The 26065-nt window shown below is 45.3% G+C and overlaps 2 protein-coding genes across 7 annotated transcripts in view; one reads left to right on the top strand and one right to left on the bottom strand.

The window, feature by feature from the left end:
- The window catches only part of Rnf41 (ring finger protein 41), a 30750-nt gene extending 12871 nt beyond the window's left edge, over window positions 1-17879 (bottom strand). The window contains exons 1-3 of one of the 5 annotated variants that reach the window (XM_048361867.1): window positions 17703-17879; window positions 17081-17155; window positions 14356-14539 (exon numbers count right to left, since the gene is read on the bottom strand). The gene's annotated coding sequence lies outside the window, so the exon portion shown is untranslated. Of the gene's footprint in view, window positions 1-196; window positions 300-14355; window positions 14540-17080; window positions 17156-17702 lie in introns of those variants that run through there. The other 4 variants (XM_048361857.1, XM_048361875.1, XM_048361881.1 and 1 more) reach the window with 4 other exon arrangements.
- Window positions 17880-18056: 177 nt separating this feature from the next.
- Nabp2 (nucleic acid binding protein 2) lies at window positions 18057-25916 on the top strand. 2 transcript variants are annotated; one of them, XM_048361838.1, is made up of 7 exons: window positions 18057-18229; window positions 20353-20454; window positions 20855-20993; window positions 21116-21187; window positions 21361-21442; window positions 21529-21592; window positions 25412-25916. In XM_048361838.1, exons 2-7 carry the CDS (start codon window positions 20376-20378, stop codon window positions 25600-25602), a joined length of 627 nt encoding a protein of 208 aa, XP_048217795.1. In that variant the 5' UTR covers window positions 18057-18229; window positions 20353-20375; the 3' UTR covers window positions 25603-25916. The 2 variants fall into 2 exon arrangements, with proteins under 2 accessions (XP_048217795.1, XP_048217803.1); XM_048361846.1 differs by lacking the exon at window positions 18057-18229 and adding an exon at window positions 19820-19956.
- The last annotated feature ends 149 nt before the right edge of the window (window positions 25917-26065 follow it).

The following is a 26065-nucleotide window of genomic DNA, read 5'->3' as shown; positions in this document are numbered from 1 at the left end:
AGAGACATAATGAATCTGAATTTACATGGTGGTGATGCAGAGGACAGATTCAGGAGAACGAGGACCCAAAGGGTAGCAACTATGCCATATCCCTTCTTCTCTGGGCTCCCAAAGATCTGAACAAATGAGTACACAATGTCTCAAACCACCCCAATGTGCATCCAGCTCGAAAGCTCACAGGATCAAGGATGAGCACCTGTTGTTAGAGCAGACAAGCTACTGACTAGCCATCCACTGTGGTATCCTAGAAAAGGTCAGCTGAACCAGATGAACTGAGAGCTCTCAGGACAATACAAATTAGATTGTTCACTTTTAAAGTGTGGCAACAACTAAAAAGATTTAAAAAGATGCAAAACCATTTGGTGTAAACCAACTGAACAATTCATGGGGGGAGAGGGAAAGGGGGAGGGCGAGGGGGGGAATGAGAGAGGAGGTAACAAACAGTACAAGCAAGAATGTAACCAAGGCCCAATGTATGAAACTGTAACCTCTCTGTACATCACTCTGACAATAAATAAGTTAAAAAAAAAAGATGGCCCATTTAAAAAAATTAAAAAGAGTGGGAAAAGATAATGCAGGTGAGTTTGAACAAAAGACTAAAGAGAGCACTTTTTTTTCGGCGGGGGGGCGCAGTTCTGGGGCTTAAACTTTGGGCCTGGGCTCTTCAGCTCAATGCTAGCATGCTACCACTTGAGCTACAACACCGCTTTTGTTTTTCTGGTGGTTAATGAGATAAGAGTCTCACAGACTTTCCTGCCTGGCCTGGTTTTGAACAGAAATCCTCAGACGTCAGCCTTCTGAGTAGCTAGGATTACAGGCGTGAGCCACTGGTGCCTGGCTTCATTTTATTTTTTCTTTTTGTATTTGTTGTTTTTGCTAGTTCTGGCGCTTGAATTCAGGGCTTTGGCACTGTCCCTGAGCTTTTTTATTTTATTTTTTGCCACTCCTAGGGCTATAAACTCAGGGCCTGGACGCTGTCCCTTGAGCTTCTTTTGCTGAAGACTAGTGCTCTACCACTTGAGCCACAGCAGCACTTCTGTTTATGTGGTACTTGTTGTAGAGAGCAGAGCTGACTCCACCTTGATTAGGGAAACATGGTGGGAAATGTTGGGGGGAGATTAGGTCAACCTGACCCCAAATTCTGCTTCTGTAAATGGCTTGTTTGTTGCTTGCTCTACTCCCTGCATCAACCCCCTACATCTGTGCTATGCTTTTACCTTTATAATCCCCAATTTGAGGACTGCTCGGGGTGACAGTGTCAGCGCCTGAGTCTGCACTGTCCCCCTGGCCGGTCAGCCAGCTTTTTACTATCGCAGTTTCAGCTCCTGAGTCTGTGCTGCATCCCTGGCTGGTCAATTTGCTTTTTTTTTTTTTTTTTTGCCAGTCCTGGGCTTGGACTCAGGGCCTGAGCACCGTCCCTGGCTTCTTCCCGCTCAAGGCTAGCACTCTACCACCTGAGCCACAGCGCCCCTTCTGGCCGTTTTCCATATATGTGGTGCTGGGGAATCGAACCAAGAGCTTCATGTGTAGGAGGCAAGCACTCTTGCCACTAGGCCATATTCCCAGCCCCAATTTGCTTTTTGCTTCCCCAATAAATCCATCTTTTTGCTTGAGACTGTCTCTGAGTGGTGGACTCTTGGAGGGACAGGACCCCTTCCCCTCAAACCCGGTAACAGTACTGAAGAAGGGAACCCAGGGCTTCATGCATGCTAGGCAAGAACTCTACCACTAACCCACATTCCCAGGACCCCTGAGCTTTTTTTTTTTTTGGTCAGTCATGGAACTTGAACTCAGGGCCTAGACGCTGTCCCTAAGCTTTTCTACCCAAGGCTAGCCATAGCACCACTTCTGGTTTTCTGGCAGTTAATTGAAGATAAGGGTCTCACGGACTTTACTGCTTGGGCTGGCCTTGAACTGAGATCCTCAGGTCTCAGCTTCCTGAGTATGTAGGATTACAGGTATGAACTACTGGTGTCTGGCTTTTCCTTATTTATTTGTTTGCTTGCTTGTTTGGTGCCAGTGCTGGGGCTTTAACTGAGGGTCTAGGCACTGTCCCTTAGCTTTTTCACTCATGGCTAGAGTTCTATCTCTTGAGCTATAGCTCCACTTCTAGCTTTGTGCTGGTTGATTGGAGATAAAAGAATCTTTTTTGTTTGTTTTTGTTTTTGTTGCCAGTCCTGGGGCTTGGACTCAGGGCCTGAGCACTGTCCCTGGCTTCTTTTTGCTCAAGGCTAGCACTCTACACACAGCGCCACTTCCGGCTTTTTCTACATGTGGTGCTAAGGAATCAAACCCAGGGTTTCATGTATATGATGCGAGCACTCTACCACTAGGCCATATTCCGAGCCCCGATAAAACAATCTTGGGGAACTTCCTGCCCTGGCTAGCTTTGCACCATTATCCTCAGATTTCAGCCTTTTGAGTAGCTAGAGTTATAGTTGTGAGCCACAAATGCCTCTCTTTCCCCATCTCCTCATCCATTCCTTACTGTACATTCTTTTCAATTGCCCCAATTCCTGTTCATAAAAATCATATATGAGGGGGCTGGGGATATGGCCTAGTGGCAAGAGTGCCTGCCTCGGATACACGAGGCCCTAGGTTCGATTCCCCAGCACCACATATACAGAAAACCGCCAGAAGCGGTGCTGTGGCTCAAGCGGCAGAGTGCTAGCCTTGAGCCAGAAGAAGCCAGGGACAGTGCTCAGGCCATGAGTCCAAGGCCCAGGACTGGCAAAAAAAAAATCATATATGAGGGGCTGGGAATGTGGCCTAGTGGTAGAGTGCTTGTCTAGCATACTTGAAGCCCTGGGCTCGATTCTCAGCACCATAGATGCAGAAAAAGCCAGAAGTTAGCACTGTGGCTCAAGTGGTAGAGTACTAGCTAGCCTTGAGCAAAAAGAAGCCAGGGACAGTGCTCAGGCCCTGATTTCAAGCCCCAGGACTGGCAAAAAACAAGTCATATATGAGAGAGTAAGTTCACATTCTAGTGGTTAAAATTTCAATCTACCAGTCTAAAGATTGATTACAATGTACTTTTTTTTCTGCCTGTTGTGGGGCTTGAATGCTGGGCCTGGATGGCATAGCCCTACTTCCGCCACAGAACTACTTCCCCTTTTCTGGTGGTTAATTGGAGATAAGAGTCTCAAGGAGTTTCAGACTTTCTTGCTCTGGCTGGCTTTGAACCTTATATCTCAGCCTCCTGATTAGCTAGGATTATAGACATGAACCACCTGTGCCTGGCTACAATGTACTTTGAATTCTAGTCATGACTATAAGCTTAAGTGGTTGCCAGGTTCCCTCTGAAACTAATCATGTTTCCATTAACATTCTAAACAATTTTTTCTTTCTTTTGCCAGTCTTGGGTCTTAAACTCTGTGCCTGGATGCTGTCCCTGAGCTGCTTTTTTTTTTCTTCTTCTTCTTTTTTTCTCAAAACTAATGCTCTAACATTTTGTTGTTGTTTTTTGGTACTGGGGATGAACCCAGGACATTGCACTTGCTAGGCAAGCGCTTTGCCACTGAGCTACATCCTAGCCCTAATGCTCTATCACTTGAGTGGCAGTGCCACTTTGGGCATTTTTTTTTTTTTTTTTTTTTTTTGGCCAGTCCTGGGACGAGGACTCAGGGCCTGAGCACTGTCCCTGGCTTCTTTTTGCTCAAGGCTAACACTCTGCCACTTGAGCCATAGCGCCCCTTCTGGCCATTTTCTGTATATGTGGTGCTGGGGAATTGAACCCAGGGCCTCATGTATACGAGGCAAGCACTCTTGCCACTAGGCCATATCCCCAGCCCCAACTTTGGGCATTTTTGAGTAATTTATTGGAGTTAAGTCTTACTATTTTTCCTGCCTGTCTTCAAACTGTGATCCTCAAGTCTCAGTCTCTTGAGTAGGTAGGATTATAGGCATGAGCCACTGGCAGCCAGCATGGCTTTTTTCTTAAGCAAATCAACAAATCTGTCTATAAAGATACTTCATGCTGAATTGAATGGTATTATGCCTATCTTATTTCCTTTCCTTCATACTGTCATACTGCCCTCTGGAAAGGTCTTTTCAATTTATAGTAACAAGAATACACAAGACTGGTGCTGAGAATATGGCCCAGTGGTAAAGTGCTCATCTCGTATACATGAAACCCTGGGTTCGATTCCTCAGCACCACGTATATAGAAAAAGCCGAAAGTGGCTCTGTGGCTCAAGTGGCAGAGTGCTAGCCTTGAGCAAAAATAAAAGAAGCCAGAGACAGTGCTCAGGCCCTGAGTTCAAGCCCCAGGACTGGCAAAAAACAAAACCTAACAAAAGAATACACAAGACGGGGCTGGAAATATGATTTAGTGGTAGAGTGCTTGCCTAGCATGTATGAAGCCCTGGGTTCGATTCCTCAGTACCACCTAAACAGAAAAAAGCTGGAAGTGGCTCAGTGGCTCAAGTGGTAGAGCACTAGCCTTGAGCAGAGACAGACTCAGGAACAGAGCCCAGGCTTTGAGTTCAAGCCCCAGCAAAACAAACAAAATAAAAACAAGAATACATGAGAATACTAATTTTGCCACAACTGGCAAAAAAAAAAAAAAAGTCAAAGCAAGCTGGACACCAGTGGCTCACACCAATAATCCTAGCTACTCAGGAGGCTGAGATCTAAGGGTTAAGGTTCAAACCAGCCAGGGCATAAAGTCTGTCTCGCAGTAAAGTCTATGAGACACTTTTTGTTTATTTGTTGCCAGTCCTGGGGTGTGGACTCAAGGCCTGAGCACTGTCCCTGGCGTCTTTTTTGCTCAAGGCTAGCACTCTACCACTTGAACCACAGCGCCACTTCTGGCTTTTATCTATTTATGTGGTGCTGAAAAATCAAACCCAGGGTTTCATGTATATGAGGTGAGCACTTTACCACTAGGCCATATTCCCAGCCCCTCTATGAGACTCTTATCTCTAATTAACCATTAAAACCTGGAAGTGGCCCTGTGGCTCAAGTGGTGGAGGCACTAGCCTTGCACTGGAGAGCTCAGGGACAGTGCCCAGGCTCAGAGTTCAAGCCCTTTGACCAATCAAAAAAAAAAAAGGCAGGGCTGGGAATATGGCCTAGTGGTAAAGTACCTGCCTCGTATACATGAAGCCCTGGGTTCCATTCCTCAGCACCACATATATAGAAAAAGCCAGAGGTGGTGCTGTGGCTAAGTGTTAGAGTGCTAGCTTTGAACAAAAAGAAGCCAAGCCAGGGACAGTCCTCAGGCCCTGAGTTCAAGCCCCAGGACTGGCCAAAAAAAAAAAAAAAAAAGCAAACCTAGCTCAGACTCATTTATCTAACACAGTCTAGAATGTCTCTCTAAGACAGTGTACCCAGAGCTCTACATATGGACTGACTGATCAGGATGGAATGGAACTTGCTATTACCTTTATTTATTTATTTTTGCTGGTCCTGGGACTTAAACTCAGGGCCTTCACTCTTGTCCCTCAGCCTCTCTGTGCTCAAGGGTAGCTGTCTACCACTTGAGCCCCAGCACCACTTCCTACTTTTTCTGAGTAGTTTATCAGAGATAAGAGTTTCACAGACTTTCTTGCCTGGGCTGGCTTTGAACTGGTGACATGAGCCACCAGCACTTGGCTTACTTTTCTTTCTTTTTTTTTTTAACTTCAATTAACCCATATTGGAGAATGCTTCTCTGTATGATAGCTACTATGACTCTCATAGTTCTGACACACACCAAAGGCTGGGAAGAAAAAGCAGGAATAAGAGAAAATGCCAAGGGCTGGGAATGTGGCTTAGTGGTAGAGTGCTTGCTTAGCATGTATGAAGCCCTGATTTCCTCAGCACCACATTAAAAACAAACAAACAAACAAAAAAAGGGGGGGAAGCCATAAGTGGCGCTGTGGCTCAAGTGGCAGAGTGCTAGCCTTGAGCAAAAAGAAGCCAAGGACAGTGCTCAGGCCCTGAGTTCAAGCCCCAAGACTGGCAAAAAGAGAAAAGGGTTTCAGTTAGAGAGAGAGAGAGAAGGCCAAGAAGAGCAGTCATCTGAGATAACTACATGAGAGCAAAAATATCCATAATTCATTCAAGCAACTGTCTTTATATCAGTATACGTCAGCTCTGAAATCAATCAAGAGAATAAAACCATTAGTGCCTTTTAAAAGTGATCAAATATGAATTTCCAAGACATTCTGTTGAGAGGAAAAAAACAACTAAGATGCAGAATTATACATAAAGTATGTTACCAGGACTGCAAAAAAAAAAACAACAAAAAACCCAAACCTGATATGTATATGTTTACATATACATGGATCTCTCCAGAAGAACACAGGAAATTCTCAACAGTGTTTACTTCTAAGGAATGGAAACAGGAACAGGGATAGGAGGAAATTTTAACTTCTCTAATTAATCCATTGTAACATTGAAAAAATTTTCACTATTTATGTGTATATTCATTACTCATAGAACTCTACAATTCTATTAAACTGTGAAAGGAGTTAAGTTAAAACAGAAAAAGGTTCAAACTATTTTACTTAATCTGTCACATGTATCATATGATACAAACATAAAAACATATTATATACTACAGTAAGGGCTGGTGAAAATGTATCTTCCAAGAAAAAGTTAGACCAGTTGAATCATAACATAAAAGTGGTAACTATCCTCCAAAGAAAAAACTTCTAGCCGGGTATTTTGGTTCACGCCTGTAATCCTAGCTACTCAAGAGGCTGAGATCTGAGGATGGAGGTTCAAATTCAGCCTAGGCAGGAAGCCCATGAGACTTTCATCTCCAACTAATCACAGAAAAAGCCGATGGGAGCTCTGGCTCAAGAGGTAAAGTGCTTGCTTTGAGCAAAAAGGAGCTCAGGGACAGTACCCAGGCCCAGAGTTCAAGCCTCAGTACGAGAAGAAAAATAAATAAATAAAGGTCTAGGAATCAACTTTCAGGAACTTATCCTAAGGAAATAGTTATACATAGTACAATAAACAGTACACTGTCAAAGCATTGTTCCTAAAAACAAAAAATTGAAGATACAATAAATGTCCAGAAGTCCTTACATCTTTAAAATGGAATTCCATTCAGTATCAACTAAGTAGAAAATGACGTATGCAACTTACAGGCAGGGATGGGAGGGGAAAGTAGGGGAAAGTGAAAGAACACTGTCCAAACATTGTCCAAAAAAAGAAATGTACTCATTGCCTGACTTATGAAATGGTAACCTCTCTGTACAACACCTTAGTAATAAAGTTGTATTAAAAATAAAAACAAATATAGCATTCTATTTACCATTGCTATAATGAGTTAAGGTTTTTTTTTGTTTTTTTTTTGTTTTTTTCTTCCAGTGGCAGTTCTGGGACTTGAACTCTGGGCTTTATGGCTGTCCCTGAACTTTTGTTTTGTTCTTTGCCAGTCTTGGGGCTTGAACTTGGGGCCTGAGCACTGTCCCTGGCTTCTTTTTTTTTGCTCAAGGCTAGCACTCTACCACTTGAGCCAAAGTGCCACTTCTGGCTTTTTCTATGTATGTGGTGCTGAGGAATCAACCCAGGGCTTCATGTATATGAGGTGAGTACTTTACCACTAGGCCATATTCCCAGCCCTGTCCCTGAACTTTTGTGCTCAATACTAACACTCTACAACTTAAGTATCAGCTCTACTTATGGCTTTTAGGGAAGTTAATTGGAGATTAGAGTCTCATAGCCTTCCTGCCCAGGATGGCTTTGAACCTCCATCTTCAGATCTCAGCCTCTTGAGTAGTTAGGATTACAGGTGTGAGCCTGAGCTGGCTTCAAACTGTGATCCTCACATCTCAAGTTTCCTCAGTAGCTAGAATTATAGGTGTGAGCCACTGGTATCCAGCGTGTTCTATTTTTTCAGTGGTAGAGATCTAGTTGAGAGCCCCAGGCACTAGGCAAACTATACCTCCCAAGCCCATAGGTACATTATTTCCTATTAATAACTTATGGTTTACTTGAAACATTTAGTTTAATATATTCATCTTTTACATTTACAGATATAAAGGCTAGAGTCCTATTTCATTAAAAAAAATATTTATATGGGGGCTGAGAACATGGCTGAGTGATAGAGTGCTTACCTAGCATGCATGAAGCACTGGGTTTGATTCCTCAATACAACATACACAGAAAAAAGCTAGAAGTGACTCCAGAGGTAGAGCACTAGCCTTGAGCAAAAGAAGCTCAGGGACAGTACCTAGGCCCTGAGTTCAAGGCCTAGGGTTGGCAAAAAAGAAAAAAAATTATAAGTTTATACCTTTACATTGGAAATCATCTAGAAGTATAAATATAATTTTTATATTTATATATTACAGCTATCTCTGAGTATAGACTTTTAGTACTTTCGTTTTACAGTTTTGTTTTATTGGCTTTTTCCTATAATGAGGATATTTTTGTTATTTATTTGTGCTGCTGGGGCTCAAACTCAATGTGATCATGTTTTGTTTTTTAATTTTCCTTTGTAAACTGGGTAAAATATTAGGTTTCATTGTGAATTTTCACACCTCCACTTAATGTACTTTAGTCATATTCACCCTTCTATTTAGAATGATCATGTTTTATTTAAACTCAATGAATAATGTTTATTTGTTTTGCCAGTCCTGGGGCTTGGACTCAGGGCCTGAGCACTGTCCCTGGCTTCTTTTTGCTCAAGGATAGCACTCTGCCACTTGAGCCACAGCGCCACCTCTGGCCATTTTCTATATATGTGGTACTGGGGAATTGAACCCAGGGCTTCATGTATACGAGGCAGGCACTCTTGCCACTAGGCCATATCCCCAGCCCTGTCAATTTTTTTTTTTTTCGCCAGTCCTGGGCTTGGACTTGTGTACATGAAGCCCTGGGTTCAATTCCTCAGCACCACATATATAGAAAATGGCCAGAAGTGGCGCTGTGGCTCAAGTGGTAGAGTGCTAGCCTTGAGCAAAAAGAAGCCAGGGACTGTTCTTAGGCCCTGAGTTCAAGCCCCAGGACTGGCCAAAAGCAAAACAAAATACATTTTACAGATGAGGAATAGAGGCAGAGAGGTTAAAAAGCTTGTCTAAAATTGGTTATGGAGGAAGTGTACATCAAGAGGCCCACTTTTCTAGCATGTGCGAGGTCCTGGGTTCAACCCAGAATGGGCAGGGGAAGACTGTTCAAAATCATTAAACTAGTGGTTGAACCAGATTCAAACCCAGACAGGTAAGCGCCAATGTCCAACCTTTAAACCACTGTGCTAATATGCCTCTGAAACTGTACAAGGCATGATAGCATATATGTTACATTAAAAATCTAGATGCTGGGCTGGGAATATGGCCTAATGGTAGAGTGCTTGCCTCAAATACATGAAGCCCTGGGTTCAATTCCTCAGCACCACATATACAGGAAAAAGCCAGAAGTGGCGCTATGGCTCAAGTGGTAGAGTGCTAGCCTTGAGCAAAAAATGGAAGCCAGGGACAGTGCTCAGGCCCTGAGTCCAAGCCCCAGGACTGGCAAAACTAACTAACTAAATCTAGATGCTGAGATTATATTTTATATCTAGATTATATGCTTCTGCAAGATTTAGGATTAAAAAAATTAGTTACCCTTAGTAAAATGCAAAAATTAAACTATTACCTTTTTCTCTCCTGTTCCTATGAGACAATATAGACGACAAGGTCTACAATTGGCACTGTGCTCCATTGTGGTTTTATTTAAATCACTGCTGGGCTAGGAATGACTATTGATTAGAGCACTTGCCTAGTCTCTATGAGGCCCTGGACTCCATCTCTTCCCATCCACCACAAAGAAAATTTAAAAAAAAATCAGTGCTACTAATATTATCTTAAAAAGGAAGACAAATTCTAAAAGTCACCTTTGTGGGTTTCAGAAGATTCCATGTCTAAAATATATAGCAGCGAATTTCCTTTTGTTGATGCCCAGATGTCCGGGAAGTAGAAGGCCACCATCAGGCTTAAGAGTTGAAAGGGTCCCAACTCAAAATCAGGGTTTATAATAGGATAGAGATAGCAGGCATGGTTCTTGCCACTTGAGCCACAGTGCCACTTCTGGCTTTTTCTATATATGTGGTGCTGAGGAATTGAACCCAGGGCTTCATGTATATGAGGCAAGCATTTTACCATTCCCAGCCCAGGCATGTTCTAAAAATAACTTTAGAACTTTCTACTTCTAAATGTAACTTCCTCCATATCAGTTCTTCTGCTTTTTTCTTCTTCCTGTACTTGTACCCTTTCCAGGGTACTCAAGAACCTAAAGAAAATGTAGAGCTAGGCATGGGGGAGCATGTTTGTAATACCAGAACACTGGAGAGAGAGAGGCAGGAAGATCATGAGTTTGAGGCCAGCTTGGGCTATAATATTGAAACCTGGTCTCAAAAAGTAATTAAGGGGGGCTGGGAATGTGGCTTAGCAGTAGAGTGCTTGCCTAGCACATACATACTTGCTATCCTAGCTATAGTAATAAGCATAAAACACAAGAGTCTGGGCATGCCTAAGCAAAAGCTAAGACCCAATATCTCAAAAATAAAAAGTGTGAAAAAGGGCTGGAATCATGGTTCAACAGTAGAACACCTGCCCAGCACACTCAAAGCCCTAAATTCAAAACCCAGTATCACCAAACAAACAACAATCTCTTCTGCTCAGTCCATTGGAATACTTACTCTATTTTATGGAATGAAATGTAGCCTGATTCTAGAATAGAAAATAAAGCCATTTGGGGCTGTAGCTCTGTGGCAGAATGCTTGCCTAGCATGAACCAGGCCCTGAATTCTAGCCCCAAGAAAACAGAAAATAGAAAAACTAATTGAGATCCTTTTTTTGTGGGGGGGAGGGGGTCGGTTGTAGGGCTTGAACTCAGGGCCTGGGCACTGTCCCTGAGCCTATTTGTGCTCTACCACTTGAGCCACAGTGCTGCTTCCAGTTTTTTGGGTTTTTTTTTGGCCAGTCCTGGGCCTTGGACTCAGGGCCTGAGCACTGTCCCTGGCTTCTTTTTGCTCAAGGCTAGCACTCAACCACTTGAGCCACAGTGCCACTTCCGGCCGTTTTCTGTATATGTGGTGCTGGGGAATTGAACCAGGGCTTCATGTATACGAGGCAGGCACTCTTGCCACTAGGCCATATCCCCAGCCCCGTCAATTTTTTTTTTTTTTTTTTTTTTTTTTTTTTTTGGCCAGTCCTGGGCTTGGATTCAGGGCCTGAGCACTGTCCCTGGCTTCTTTTTTTTTTTTTTTTTTTTTTTGGCCAGTCCTGGGCCTTGGACTCAGGGCCTGAGCACTGTCCCTGGCTTCTTCCCGCTCAAGGCTAGCACTCTGCCACTTGAGCCACAGCGCCGCTTCTGGCCGTTTTCTGTATATGTGGTGCTGGGGAATCGAACCTAGGGCCTCGTGTATCCGAGGCAGGCACTCTTGCCACTAGGCTATATCCCCAGCCCTCCCTGGCTTCTTTTTGCTCAAGGCTAGCACTCTGCCACTTGAGCCACAGCACCATTTCTGGCTGTTTTCCATATATGTCGTGCTGGGGAAATCGAACCCAGGGCTTCAGGTATACAAGGCAAGCACTCTTGCCACTAGGCCATATACCCAGCCCTGCTTCCAGTTTTTGAGTGGTTAATTGAAGATAAGAATATTCCAGGGACTTTTCTACCCAGGCTGGCTTCGAATCTCGAGCTGCAGATCTCAGCCTCTTCAGTAGCTAAGATTACAAGTGTGAGCCACTGGTGCCTGGCTTGAGATTCTACTTCTTCTTCTTCTTCTTCTTCTTCTTCTTCTTCTTATTATTATTATTATTATTATTATTATTATTTTCTGGTCCTGGGGCTTGAACTCATGGCTTGGGGTCTATCCTTGAGCCTTTCTGGCTTCTCTGTGCTCAAGGCTAGTGCCCTCGCACTTGAGCCACAGGGCCACTTTTGGCTTTTTCTGTTTATATAGTACTGAGGAATCAAACCCAGGGCTTCATGCATGCTAGGCAGCACTGTACCACTAAGCCACATTCCCACTTGATTATGTGCAGTTCCAGCACTTAGGAGTCTGAGGCAAGAAGAATGCCTGAGTCAAGGAGTTGTAACCTAGATATGGCAACATAAAGATAACACTGTGTCGAGGGAATATGGCCTAGTGGCAAGAGTGCTTGCCTCATATACATGAAGCCCTGGGTTTGATTCCTCAGCATCACATATATAGAAAAGGCCAGAAGTGTCACTGTGGCTCAAGTGGCAGAGCTCTAGCCTTGAGCAAAAAGAAGCCAGGGACAGTGCTCAGGCCCTGAGTCCAAGGTCCAGGACTGGCAAAAAAAAAAAAAAAAAAAAAAAGGTAACATTGTTTCAAAACAAAAAGGAAGAGACAAAGGGAAAAAAAGCAAAGAAGAGAGGGAATAGAGTAAGAAGAGGGATTGAACAGGAGACATCAGACCAAGGAAAGAAGGAAAGGGCTGTATATTCATTGCCTACCCCTGTAATCCTAGCTACTCAGGAGGCTGAGATCTTAAGATCACAGTTTGAGGGGCTGGAGATATGGTCTAGTAGCAAGAGTGCTTGTCTCATATATATGAAGCCCTGGGTTCAATTCCCCAGCACCACATATACAAAAGATGGCCAGAAGTGGCACTGTGGCTCAAGTGGCAGGGTGCTAGCCTTGAGCAAGAAGAAGCCAGGGACAGTGCTCAGGCCCTGAGTCCAAGCCCCAGGACTGGCAAAATAAAATAAAATAAAATAAATCACAGTTTGATTCCAGCCTGGGCAGGAAAGTAGGTGAGACTCTTTATCTCTAATTAATCATCTCACAAAAGCTAGAAGTGGCTCAAGTGGTAGAGTGTTAGCCTTGAACAAAAGACAGTGGCCAGACCGTGAGTTCAAGCCTCAGGATGGGCCTGCGCGCGTGTGCGTGCACGCACACACGCACACACTCACACTCACACACACGACAGGAAAAGGAAGAAAAGGAAAAAGAAAAGAAAATTAATACCATGTATTTGAGCCATGGTTCTAGCTACACCACTGACCAAATGACATGACCTCGGGGAAGTTACTTAACCTTTCTGAACCTGTTTCCTTACTCTGTGTGATATGAAACATCCTGGATTATGTAAGATCTAAAGTGCTCTACAAGTTCAATGATTCCATGATTAGGAATGTAAAACAATAGGCAAATTAGGTGGTAACTATATTATAGAAGGTGCCCTGACTTCACCTTGAGTAGCAAGGATTACAGGTATGAGCCATGGCACCACAACTTCATCTTTCTGACTTTTAGGTTACTCTTTTGACTAATTAGGTAAAAGGAAGTGGCTGTTTTTATTTAAGCAACAGAATCCTTAGACTGAAATCACTTCACTTCCCCTCTTAAGAACTCAATCTCCGTGGGGCACTGCTGGTTCATATCTATAATCATAGCTACTCGGCAGGCTAAGATCTGAGGATTGCGGTTCAAAGTTAGCCAGGGCAACAAAGTTTGTGAGACTTATCTTCAATTAAACACCAAAAAGCCCCACCACTGACCAAAAAAAAAAAAAAAAGGATTCAGAAGGCAAGAATTCATCCACTGCCTAAGCAGAGTGAGGAATCTTCTTTTTCTCTGTTAAGGGCCAATGAATATTTATAACATCATTCACAGGCCCTACAAAATGATCATTTCAACATGATGGCTGCTGGCGGCTGCAGGAAGCCAATGAGAAGCATGTGTCTGCACTGTCATTACCAAATAATTTCACAGGTCAATATAGACCTTGGGCCAGATAGTCCCCACTGTTAGTAAAATAAGGCCTGCCAGGTTTCAAAGGTCAGTAGACCTCCCACTTTTTAACCAGCATCCAGCACTATTTCTGTGGATTCTCCAAGTGTCATCTTCACTTCCAACAAAGAAATGCAGAGGAAAGAGAAAACACAATCCTTACCCTCAAATTAAGGTGCATAAGCCTAATAAAATACAAAGGATAAAAAAACACACAAAGTATAAAAAACACAAAAGACATGAAACTTATCCAGCAATTATCAATAAGATTATTATTTTGAGAACTAGGGGCATGGCTTAAGTGGCAGAGCTCCTGCCTATCAATTGCAAGGCCCTGAGTTTAAACCCCAGCACCATCAAAAAATATAATAACTAATGAGACATAATTATTCAATAAACAGGGTAGTATGGGTTTATATCAGAAAGCTTTCTGCATCGTTTGAACCAATCACAGGTCTTCTGTTGTCAGTTGTGGCACTTGAGTCAGGGTGAACCAAAGCCCATTTCAAAAGGGTGCTTTACTATAATGGCTTATCAGTAACAGTACTTAACTATATTTAACAACAATAAAAACTCTCAAAAGGTGTTTTAGGAATCAGGTTTTCTAGGACAAAAGGCCCCTGGCAGAGAAAAAGAAGTGAAGCTTGCTTGGAATGAGGTTTCAAACCAAAGCTCTTTACCTTCCAAATGGTGGGGGGCAGGTTCCCTTTTTACAAGGTTCCAGCCCCCTGATGCTTCCACTCAGTAGCACTCAGGAGATACTCCAAGAAACCCATCTTGTTGGCTATTCACCAACTGAGTCTTCCTTCCCAGTGACAGGTTCCATTGCCAAGGGAAGGGTGTGATGTCACAATAGGGAGCACTCTATAAATAGGAACAAGGAAGAGAAAGATGAGTCAGGGAACTTCGCTCTACTTGGTGGTGAGACTGGATAGACTTGGGTCTGGTGAGTGGGTGACCAGTTGAGGAGAATGTGCCAGCTCCATTAAGGACTGAAGGTTCCCATGTGAAGCATACAGGACTAACCTGGAAAGAGGGACATGACTGGCTAAGGAATCTAATGGATACACATGGCCTAATAGATTCAAATATAGCTAACAGGGGTAAAGAAAGGGACACAAAGACAGAGAAGAGTTGTTCAAAGATAAAAATTTAAATTAAAAACAACAACAAAGCCAGAAGTAGTGCTGTGGCTCAAGTTATAGCACGCTAGTTTTGAGCAAAAAAGCTCAGGGGCAATGCCTAGGCCCTGAGTTCAAGCCCCATGACCAGCACCCCCCCCCCAAAAAAAAATTTGCATTGAGCACATATAACAACTAACGTCAATGATTCCAAGTTGGCGGCTAGATAAATGCATAATTTACTTATATACTATGATGCTTTAATGGTTCCAAAGTGCTTTCACATAAATTCTTTCTTTTTTTTTCTTTCTTTTCCCCTGATGGTCGGGGTTGAACTCAGAGCCTCGGTCCTCTCACTTGACATTTTTCAATCAGGCTGGCACAAAACCACTTGAACATTTATTTCATTTAGATTGAATTCTGGAGTCAGGAGTGGTTCATGCCTATAATCCCACCCAAGAAGCTGAGTCAGGAAAATCAGGAGATCCAGGCTAGCATAGGCTACAAAGACATATCTCTATCTCACAAAAAGAATTCTGGTCTTCCCCTCTAGCTAGAAAACATTATTTTATATGGAGTTACTAAAGAATTTGGTATAGGTACAATTCTCTCTTTCTTAAATCAGGAAATATTTCTGAGATTAGGTTTGGCTTAATAAAAAAAGCAATGAAGAAATTGTTTTTAAGTAGGAAACTGAAAAGGCTAGAGAACAGTAAGACTGAGCTGATGGGACTCTCATTCCTACAAGAGGCAGACAAGACTTTGGATAAAATGTGCTAAGAGATCTATTTAACTACATATCGAAAAACAGCAACAAGTTCTTTCCTCACCAGTATGTATCTATTGGTAGCTCTACTTCTAGCTTTTTGCTGGTTAACTGGAGATAAAAGTCTTATGAACTTTCCTGCCTGGGTTGGCTTCCAGCCATGATCCTCAAATCTCAGCCTCCTGAGTATCTAGGATTACAGATGTGAGCCACTGCTGTCCAGCCATTCAGCATATATTTTAACTGTATTTTTTTTCTTTTCTTTTTTAGTACTGGGGATTGAACCCAGGACGTTGCACTTGCTAGGCAAGTGCTTTGCCACTGAGCTACATCCCAGCCCTCAGCATATATTTTAAACCACTCTCTTCTATGTGATCCAGTGGTAGGCAGGAGGCTGACCCTTCTCCTCACTTCCTTTCCCACTCATAATAGAGAAGTATAATGTTTCCTTCATTTGGACAACGCCCCATTGCCCAACACTATGGCACGTGCACCTGTACCTCAAGAAATGCTTCCAGGAACCAGTGCTGTTGGCTATGCTCAGTCTCCTAGTGATAAATTCCAGAGTCAGCAAATAGCTGCCCACACTGAGAAAAGCAATCCTACTTCAGGTTCCTTCCAATTGAATAAGGAGCCTGGAGTGATAAGACTTGGATTCTGGTCCTAGCTCTGCCCCTAACCAACAAGACAACTTTAGACAAGCCATGGAACACTTCTGTGATTTTCAGTTTCTCTAGGTGTCAAATAGAAATGGGTCCTGGCCTGCATCTACTTTATGTATTGTCCTGCAAATCAAATGAGATAATAAATGTGAAATTGTACTTAGCATGGCTATTCTCAGTTATTTGTAACAGAATGGCAAAATAAAATTTATAATGAAGGCCAGAGGAAATGCTGTTTCTTCTTTTCAATTACCAGGAGGAACTTGCCCTATGCTGGTGGCTCTTTCCTATAATCCTAGCTACTCAGGAGACTGAGCTTGGAAGGTCACGCATGGTTCAAAGCCAGCATGGTTCATAGAGTCCATGAGACTCTTATCTCCAATTAACAAACAAACAAACAAAAAAGCCAGAAATGATTAGCTCAAGTGAGAGAGATAGCTCAAGTGATGGAATACCACTAGTCTTGATTGAAAAAGCTAATGAACAGTGTTCAGACTGAGTTCAAGTCCCAGTATGTGTATGCACAAGTGTGTGTACACACACACACATACTGGAGCTAAGCCTAGTCACAAGGTTGCTAAGACACATAGAGTAATTACACTTGCATTCCCCCCCCCCACACACACACACATTCCCTACCACTAATCCACCCCATCCTTTCCTAGGCAAAGACCAGCAGCCAGAAACACCATCTGGCTCTTGCCTTCTGGTCAGACTCTAAAACCACTCTACAAGAGATGAGACTGTCACAGGGAGGTCTCCAAGAACAGCAGTCTCTCTAACAGAAGAATTTGCTACTAGGGGAAACTGAAGTCCTGTTTCTTAAAGAGGAAGATGTCTTAAAGAGGGTTCTCACCCTTTTTTCTGCTCCCCTTCTCCGCACTCCCCAATCTCTCTGCATCCGGTAGGGCAGGCTTTGAGATGTGTGAAGCTGCAGGCAAGGCCAAGGATGTGAGGAATGTGAGATTCCTTCACGGGGGTGGGGGTGGGAAGGAAAAAGAGCGGGGAAGGAATGAAAGAGAGGGAGACAAGGCTGCCAAAAGACAAGGCATGGGAGAGGAGCCAAGCTACGGCTCTTCTGAGGGCGGAGGTTCAGGTTCCACCATCCTAGCAGAGGTGGACCCCCGAATGGTCCTCTGGTCCGTTTCCAGGCCAGTCAATCATTGCCGGCTTAAACACAACGTTGTTCCCCGGGGTGTGCTCCTCCCGGTCGGGTGACCAGCCCAAGGCCCCTGCCCGCACGTCATCTCCAACTCCAGGGGACCTTTCCCAACAACCGAGCCCCCAGAGCCCCCTTGCCACCTCCCAACTCCTTCCTGGCATCGCTCCCTCCATATTTCATCCCTACCCCACCCCTTCTCCGGACCCCCAGCATGCAGACACCACCACCCCCCCCCCGGCAGCCTCCCCGAGGGACCTCGCCCCCTCCCCTCCCACACCCTCCTCTAGATACTAGCTCGCGCCGCCGCAGTACGCACCGCCCTGGGCCCGGCCTGGATTCCACGTACCCAGGCCTGGCTGGAGCTGAGGCAGCGGCGGCCACCGGATGGCCCCGGTGCCGGGTCCCAGCCTTTCCTGTGAGGGGAAGGGGAAAGGGAAGGAAGGGGAAGGAGGTTCGGACCACTCGTCGCCTTCCCTGACGGATCTTTCTCCCCGCCCACGGCTGCTACGCAACCCGGCGGAAACTCATCACTAGGCCCCGCCTCTTTGTTTAACCTGGAAGCAACGAACAGCCAATGAGGAAGTTCGGAAGCTAGCCAGGCCTCCCCTCTAGACCGGAAGTTCTTATGGTCTCATCCAGGACTTTGTAGCCATTGGGAGGCATGTATCCACGTTCTTTCCCGGCGTGAACGGCCCGGGCCAACCTGAGGTTCAATGCCGTGGCACCACGACGCTTCGATTGCGAGGGGCGCACAGGTCTTGCGTCTTTGAGGAGCAGGGAGAGATCGCTGGGCAGTTGGCCTGTCATGTGACCCTCCGTCTTCCAGGCCTCTCCAAAGCCGTGGTCAGCATCTCGGGGCCTCCCGATCCTGTGACTCAGAGTCATGGGAATGGTTACTGCTGTTAACTAGGCGGCCGTGGGGCGGGGAGTGGAGGAGTGTCTCACCGCAAAGCTTTCATCTAAGGGTGTCCAACGGGTTATCCGCCTCTGCCCAGCCACTCTCCTTATCCACCTTGGCTCTGCAAATACTCATTGAGTGCCCTGAAACCACTAAGGAGAGAGAAGAGAGAGACCTTTTTCTCCTAGGTTTTGAGTTGCTCTCCTTAGGTTGCAGCACCGTGGTTGGGGATGTGGACGGGGAAGCACCTGGGTTCCCCGGGAACCCAGGGAAGTCATGTGGAACCTAAAGAGCTCCATGATAGGCTGGGAATATGGCCTAGTGGCTAGAGTCCTTGCCTCCTATACATGAAGCCCTAGGTTCGATTTCCCCAGCACCACATATACAGAAAACGGCCAGAAGTGGCGCTGTGGCTCAAGTGGCAGAGTGCTAGCCTTGAGCAAAAAAAGAAGCCAGGGACAGTGCTCAGGCCCTGAGTCCAAGCTCCAGGACTGGCAAAAAAAAAAAGAGCTCTATGATAAGGTCAGGGACAATTAAACAAGCTAAGAGTAGTGTTTATTATGGATATTCACTAAGCAAATGATAATGCACATTAGTGTGTCTTAATGTTGGTTTATACACAATAGTCGTGTGTGTATGTATGTGTCTGTGTGGCACTGGGGTTTGAACTCAGGACTCTTGCTAGGCAAACACTCCACCACTTGAACCATACCTCCAACCACACTACCTTTTGTTGACAATCTGACAGGTCCCAAAGGACCTAACGTTTCAGGTCCTCCAGGGAACTCAGGTGTAATGAGATAAAAAGCAGCAGGAACAGGTGCCTCGCAAATTAATGAGAGGCTTGTTCTTTATGTTTTGGTTTCTGTTTCTTTCAAAAGGGAGGTGACCCTGCCCTACTATGTGGCTCTGGTGTGAATGTCACTTGTCCCAAAAGGCCTCACTGAACTGGTTAGTGAATTAGTGATGAAGACCTCCAATCAGGAATAGAGATGAGGATTGGAGCAATGGGAGGGGAGAAGAAACTGATGTTAGTTAGTGGCTATAGTGTCCTAGGCACTGCTTTTGTTTTTAATTGCTTCCACTTTTTTTCATCTGTAAGGTAGAATTACACAGCTAAGATTTGTCGAGGTTATAGGTTCAGCAATCCTACTCTGAGAATTTTTTTAAATACATTGTTTTTTAGTTAAAAAATAAAAAGATTTGTCGAGACAGGTGAAGCTCTAGTTGGAATGCAGATTTTATTTCCGCTGAATTCCCAAGCCTTTGATCATTTTTCCCTCATAGTGCCGCTACTTCTTATGAAAAAAAAAATTTAAAGAGTCAAAATACATGTTCCAAATACATATTCAAGCCAAATAAATGGAAATCGGACCTTGGCGCGCCCCCTGGTGGTTCATCCTTCCTCCTGTGGCGCTGAGCATCCGCCAGGTTCCTTTAATACCTGAAATCCGCCCCCTTCGCGGCGTGAGTCGCAGAGCCCCGATTGGCTGGGTGGGTGCTGGCGGTGGGGCTCTGGGCGGTGCTGATTGGCCAGTGGAGCTCAGTCCGAGAAAAACTTCCGGAAATGTCCGCACTCCCGCGCTCCAGCGGGCAGCATCCGGCGGCAGCGGGACCTGTGGCTCCCCCTGCGGGCGGCTCGGTGGCGTGCAGAGTCCGACCTGCTGGCTGGGTGGGTGGTGGTCTCTGAATGGGGGAAGGGATGGACCGATTCCCGGGTTGTCCGGAGGAGGGTTCGGGAAGGTTTGGCGAGTAAAATTGCACGCCGTGGTTCTGCACCAGTTTTCTTACCCTCGTCTCTGGCGGCGACCCTGGTGCGGGAGACTGAAAGCATCCCGGTAGAGGGCCTCCGAGCCCCCCACGAACATCCTATCCAGAGGCCCCCAAGTTCTGATCTAAAATTTCGAGGCCCCCAGGGAAGTTCGCTTCTAACCTTCTAGAAGGGTTCAAGGATTGGAGACTACCTGATCCCAGCCCGGGTGTAGTGGATAGGCAGGCCTTGGGACTTGGAGCATGGGCGGGCAAAGGCTCCCAGCCTTGAGTCTTCAACTCCGGTTCCCCTTTCCAGAAGGGATCCAAGTCTTGGGCAGCATGACGACGGAGACCTTCGTGAAGGATATCAAGCCCGGGCTCAAGAATCTGAACCTTATCTTCATTGTGCTGGAGACAGGTGGCTATGCTGGTGCCGCGGGTGCGGGCTGTGGGATACAGGGAAGGGTGAGGGGTGAGGGTGGTAGGGGAAAATATCTGCATTCTTCTTCCAAGGATGGCGGGGTGCGCCCAAAGACACACTCACTCCTCAGACACAGGGCGTTGCAGTGGAGAGAACAGATAGCACTCTGTCCACGCGGGCCTTTTTTCCACTCAAGGCCCTCTCCATGGTGCTAGCCCCTCCATTATCCATCCCACACACATTTCGACTCCCCCCCCCCAACACATACACATTGGAATGTGCGTTTTGCTCTCTTTGTACACCGACTACCTCAACCAAATGTAGATCTCATCCCTGTGGCCATCACCATCCCCTTCATACGACCATCTTCGCACTCCTGTTTGTCTCTTCTCTTCAGGACGAGTGACCAAGACAAAGGACGGGCACGAAGTTCGAACTTGCAAAGTAGCAGACAAAACGGGCAGCATCAACATCTCAGTCTGGGACGACGTGGGCAACCTGATCCAGCCTGGGGACATTATTCGGCTCACCAAAGGGTAAGGCAGCTATAGATTCCTAGCTGTCCAAGGGCAGCAATAGGGAAAGGTGGGGTTAAAAGTCCCTAAAATTCTTCTGAAGACTCAATCTTGCCTCTTTTTTTTTTTTTTAACCCCCACAGGTACGCATCAGTGTTCAAAGGTTGTCTCACACTGTATACTGGCCGTGGGGGTGATCTGCAGAAGATCGGAGAGTAAGTGCTGTTCGGAATCAAACAATGGTAGCCCAAAGGGGGTGAGAGGGGGAGTTTACTTCCCAGGAGGCAATGCAAGGGTGTACACATCATGCACTGTGTCTGGATTTTTCTGAGGCCTCCAGCAATGATCCTGAGCATGAGTCCAAGACTTTGGTTCCCTCCCTTTGCAGATTCTGTATGGTTTATTCAGAGGTTCCTAACTTCAGTGAGCCCAACCCAGAATATAGCAACCAGCAGGCACCCAACAAAGCGGTGAGTCTCCTAGCCTGAAGGTAGGGAAAGTGGTCAGGCCAGGTGTGGTGGTGAACAGGATCTCAATATGTAATCTGTGCCTCCAGGTGCAGAATGACAACAGCCCTACGGCCCCCCAGGCTACCACCGGAGCCCCTGCCACCTCTCCAGGTACATTTTCCTTCCAACCATGACCCCTCTTGCTCCCTCACTCATCCCATCCTAGAAAGATTCATTTCCCTTAGGGTATTCCTTTCTGCCTAATTCTTCTCACTGGACTCTCCCTTTCGATGCTTTTTGCAAGTCCCTATGGTTAAAAGATCTGGAAACCTGTTTCAGTCACTAGTAAAGTGCTAGTACCCTTTTGGTACTTTCTCTCAAGAAAAACAGGAGTATCACTTCTCCACACCTGGCAGTGACTATTGGGAGCAAAAAAGCTTACATGTACCTTATTTAAATTTTTTAAATCAATTCCTTGTAACAAATTCCATCTGCATAAATAACATTTTTGTAAGTATAAATAATGCTACCCAGGGCTGGGAATGTGGCTTAGTGGTAGAGTGCTTGCCTAGCATGCATGGAGCCTTGAGTTCAATTCCTCAGCACCACGTATATAGAAAAAGCTAGAAGTGGTGCTGTGGCTCAAGTGGTAGAGTACTAGCCTTGAGCAAAAAGAAGCTCAGGGACAGTGCTCAGGCCTTGAGTTCAAGCCCCAAGACTGGCAAAAATAAATAAATATATATACATATATATATATATACACACACACATATGTATATGTGTATAGTCATGCATCTTTTAGTGATAATGTGCTCCCATTTCTTAGGATGTATGATCAGATTACATGGACACAAACTTGCTGGTATCACCTAAAGTACACCTAAGCTATATGGTGTAACTTTTTTTTCCCCACTACTTTTTTGTTATTGTTGTTTTGTGCCAGCTCTGGGGCTTGCATTCAAGGCCTTGCCCTTTTTTCTCTTTCTTTCTTTCTTTCTTTCTTTCTTTCTTTCTTTCTTTCTTTCCTTTCTTTCCTTTCTTTCTTTCTTTCTTTCGCCAATCCTGGGACTTGAATTCAGCCTGACATGGTTGAGTTATGGGCACCATCTCTGATTGCTCCTAAGCTTTTGTGCTCAGGGCTAGCACTCGACCACTTGACCCACAGCTCCACTTCTGACTTTTTTGTGATTAATTGGAAATTAGAGTCTCACAGACTTTCCTACCCTGGTTGGCTTTGAACCAGGATCTGCAGATTGCAGCCTCTTCTGGGTAGCTAGGCCTAAACTCCCAGCACCCAGTAAAAGCCTTGTACTCTTACTTGGCTTTTTCTTGCTCATGGCTGGCACTCTACCACTTGAGCCACAGCTCTACTTCCAGCTTTTACTAATTGGAAGAATATCATGAATTTGGCTGCTTTAGGGGCTGGCTTCAAACTTCAGCCCTCAGATCTCTTATCTGCCTGCCATAGTTAGGTTATAGGTGTGAGCCACTGATGCCTGGCTAATTTTTCACTACTACTTTACCCTTTAAACTTTTTTTTGTTACTAAAAATTAAGACACAAGTACACATTAGCCTGGGCTTGCACAGGGTTAGGAATAGAAAAAGCTGGGTATACAGGAGTCCGTGTGAAAAAGAATTTGGAAAGCTCAAAAACAAGGTTGAGGGGCTGGGGATATGGCCTAGTGGCAAGAGTGCCTGCCTCATATACATGAGGCCCTGGGTTTGATTCCCCAGCACCACATATACAGAAAATGGCCAGAAGTGGCGCTGTGGCTCAAGTGGCAGAGTGCTAGCCTTGAGCAAAAAGAAGCCAGGGACAGTGCTCAGGCCCTGAGTCCAAGCCCCAGGACTGGCAAAAAAAAAAAAAAAAAAAAAAAAAAACAAGGTTGAGTTTATATGCCATGGATGTTTCTTTTTTCCATTTTTGAATGTGTTTGTAGAGAACAAAGTGAATTGGCATTTGGTAATTGAATTTTAGAGACAATTTAGGACAATTTCTTTTACTTGTCCCACTAGAAAGCCTTCAGAGGCAATGAGAAGCATGGGGTTGCTCCTCAGTGATCTATCTGCCTGACACTTTTTTAGTAAATAGAAGGGGTACACTCTAAAATAACAAAATATATATATGTGTGTATATATATAGTGCAGGCTGGGGTGGTGGCTCAAATGATAGAGCCCCTGGCCTAGCAAGCACAAGTCACTGAACTCAAACTTATCACACACATGGGTTTATACATATCTGTAAATATATACATATATGTAAATACATAAATGGGTAACAATCAATTATCGAGTATTATGTAAGACACTTAGTTGTATTGCTATACTTTTATGTAACTAGCAGTTCAGTAGGTTTTTGTATCCAGCTTCAAAATAGACACATTAGCGATACATTGTACTACAACATTACCATGGCAACAATGTTGCCAGACAATGGGAACTCCTTAGTTTCATTCTAACCTTATAGGGCCCCTATCAATGTGGTTAGTTGCTTTCTGAAACATTGTTATAGATGGATAAGTGGAATATCTTCTATTAGTCTGGCTCTGTAAAAAGCCCTCAATAATGCCACTGTTACCACTGAATTCCACCAAAGAAACTAGCACCTGTGTTTCCAATTGAAAATATGACTGTTAGTGCTGGGCACTGGTGGCTCATGCCTGTAATCCTAGCTATGCAGGAGGCTGAGATCTGAGCATCTCACTTAAAATCCAGCTCGGGCAAGAGTGTCTGTAATGTACTCCACTAAACTACTAAAAGAGTTAGAAGGCTGGGAATATAGCCTAGAGGTAGAGTGCTTGCTTCACATACATGAAGCCCCAGGTTCGATTCCTCAGCACTACACATATAGGAAAAGCCAGAATTAGCGCTGTGGCTCAAGAGGTAGAGTGCTAGCCTTAAGCAAAAAGAAACCAGGGACAGTGCTCAGGCCCTGAGATGAGCCCAAGGACTAGGGGGAAAAAAATGGGGGCTGGGAATGTGGCTTAGTGGTAGAGTGCTTGCCTATCATGTATGAAGAAGCCCTAGGTTCACTTCCTCAGTACCACATAAACAGAAAAGGCCAGAAATGGTGCTCAAGTGGTAGAGCACTAGCCTTGAGCAGAAAAAGCTCAGGGACAGTGCACTCCCAGACCTCTAAGTTCAAGTCCCAGGACTGGCAAAAAAAAAAGGGGGGGGGGGCTGAGGATATGGCCTAGTGGCGAGAGAGCTTGCCTCGTATACATGAGGCCCTGGGTTCGATTCCCCAGCACCACATATACAGAAAGCGGCCAGAAGTGGCACTGTGGCTCAAGTGGCAGAGTGCTAGCCTTGAGCAGGAAGAAGCCAGGGACAGTGCTCAGGCCCTGAGTCCAAGGCCCAGGACTGGCAAAAAAAAAAAAAGGGGGGGGGGGCGTGTAGTGCTAGGAATTGAACCCAGAGGCCTGCTGCATGCTCTGAACACCACCCTACTACCACTGCCCACCCCCTCCTTACCTTTTAACTTGGAAACTTCTTCATGGCCTTCTTCCTGTGCTTCTCCAGTTTTGCAGCCATCTTTGGTCAGGGAATATTTAATTGCACAGATAATTCTAGTTCTGTCTCCCAATGATGCAGAGATAAATAAGAGAAAAATATCATACCAGGGTTTAGGTAGCAACTTCCAAAATGATCCCATTCTGGGGCTGGGAATATGGCCTAGTGGTAGAGTGCTTGCCTCATATACATGAAGCCCTGGGTTTGATTCTTCAGCACCACATACATAGAAAAAGCCAGAAGTGGCACTGTGGCTCAAGTGTGCTAGCCTTGAGCAAAAAGAAGCCAGGGACAGTGCTCAGGCCCTGAGTTCAAGCCCAGGACTGGCAAAAAAAACAAAACAAAATGACCCCATTCATACTCACAACTCAGCTTGTTTTCATATCTGCTTCACTTGGTATTCCTGGGTTGGCTTTCTGTATAGGACCGTGTCCTAGCTTCATTCTCTAATTTTGTGTTTATTCTCCTACCACTAGCTTCTGAGAACCAGAATGGGAATGGACTGAGCACCCCACCAGGTCCTGGTGGTGGCCCCCATCCCCCGCACGCTCCTTCCCACCCTCCCAGCACCCGGATCACTCGAAGCCAACCCAACCACACACCTGCTGGCCCTTCCAGCAACCCTGTCAGTAATGGCAAAGAAACCCGCAGAAGCAGCAAAAGATAGCAACACACGCTTCCTCCCCTCCTGCCACCAACCACAACCCAGGTGTCTGTCTCTGCTGGAGGACAAGATGGCCTTCTGCTGGGCTGCTGGCTTTGGCATCAGGGAGGTGGGGTAGCAGTATTTTAGCCACTGAACTTCCCTGGAGAGGTGGTTGAACAGTGGCCTTATTCCCCCCAAGGCCACACCTGCCTTGTCCAGCCTGCCCACTGGGATTCAGAGCCCTCTCTAGAAATGACAGTTGAACTCTGTTGTGTATATGTGGTATAAGGGTCTCATTCCCATCCCTCCTTCCTAAATAAATGTTACCATTGTGCAGTGGACTTCTTTGCTTTTTGTGGGAAAGGAAAGTAGTCAGAAGCTGGGTTTGGGGGAAAGCTGTGGATTCCAGAAGGTAAAGGGGAGAGAGAGGCAAGGAAGCCTAGGGAAAACAGGCCTGCCCCTTTAAGGTAGTGTCCCTCCCCTG

The sequence above is a fragment of the Perognathus longimembris genome, chromosome 1, assembly GCF_023159225.1.
Source record: "Perognathus longimembris pacificus isolate PPM17 chromosome 1, ASM2315922v1, whole genome shotgun sequence".
Taxonomy (NCBI): domain Eukaryota; kingdom Metazoa; phylum Chordata; class Mammalia; order Rodentia; family Heteromyidae; genus Perognathus; species Perognathus longimembris.
The sequence above is the reverse complement of the archived record's forward strand: the minus strand, read 5'-3'. Positions and strand labels throughout refer to the sequence as shown.

Excerpts from the sequence above, each read along its gene's own strand:
- Nabp2 (XM_048361838.1), top strand. The coding sequence starts at position 20,376 with ATGACGACGGAGACCTTCGTGAAGGATATCAAGCCCGGGCTCAAGAAT. Across the intron at positions 20,994-21,115 it reads ATTATTCGGCTCACCAAAGG|GTACGCATCAGTGTTCAAAG; the intron begins GTAAGGCAGCTA and ends TAACCCCCACAG. Across the intron at positions 21,188-21,360 it reads GATCTGCAGAAGATCGGAGA|ATTCTGTATGGTTTATTCAG; the intron begins GTAAGTGCTGTT and ends CTCCCTTTGCAG.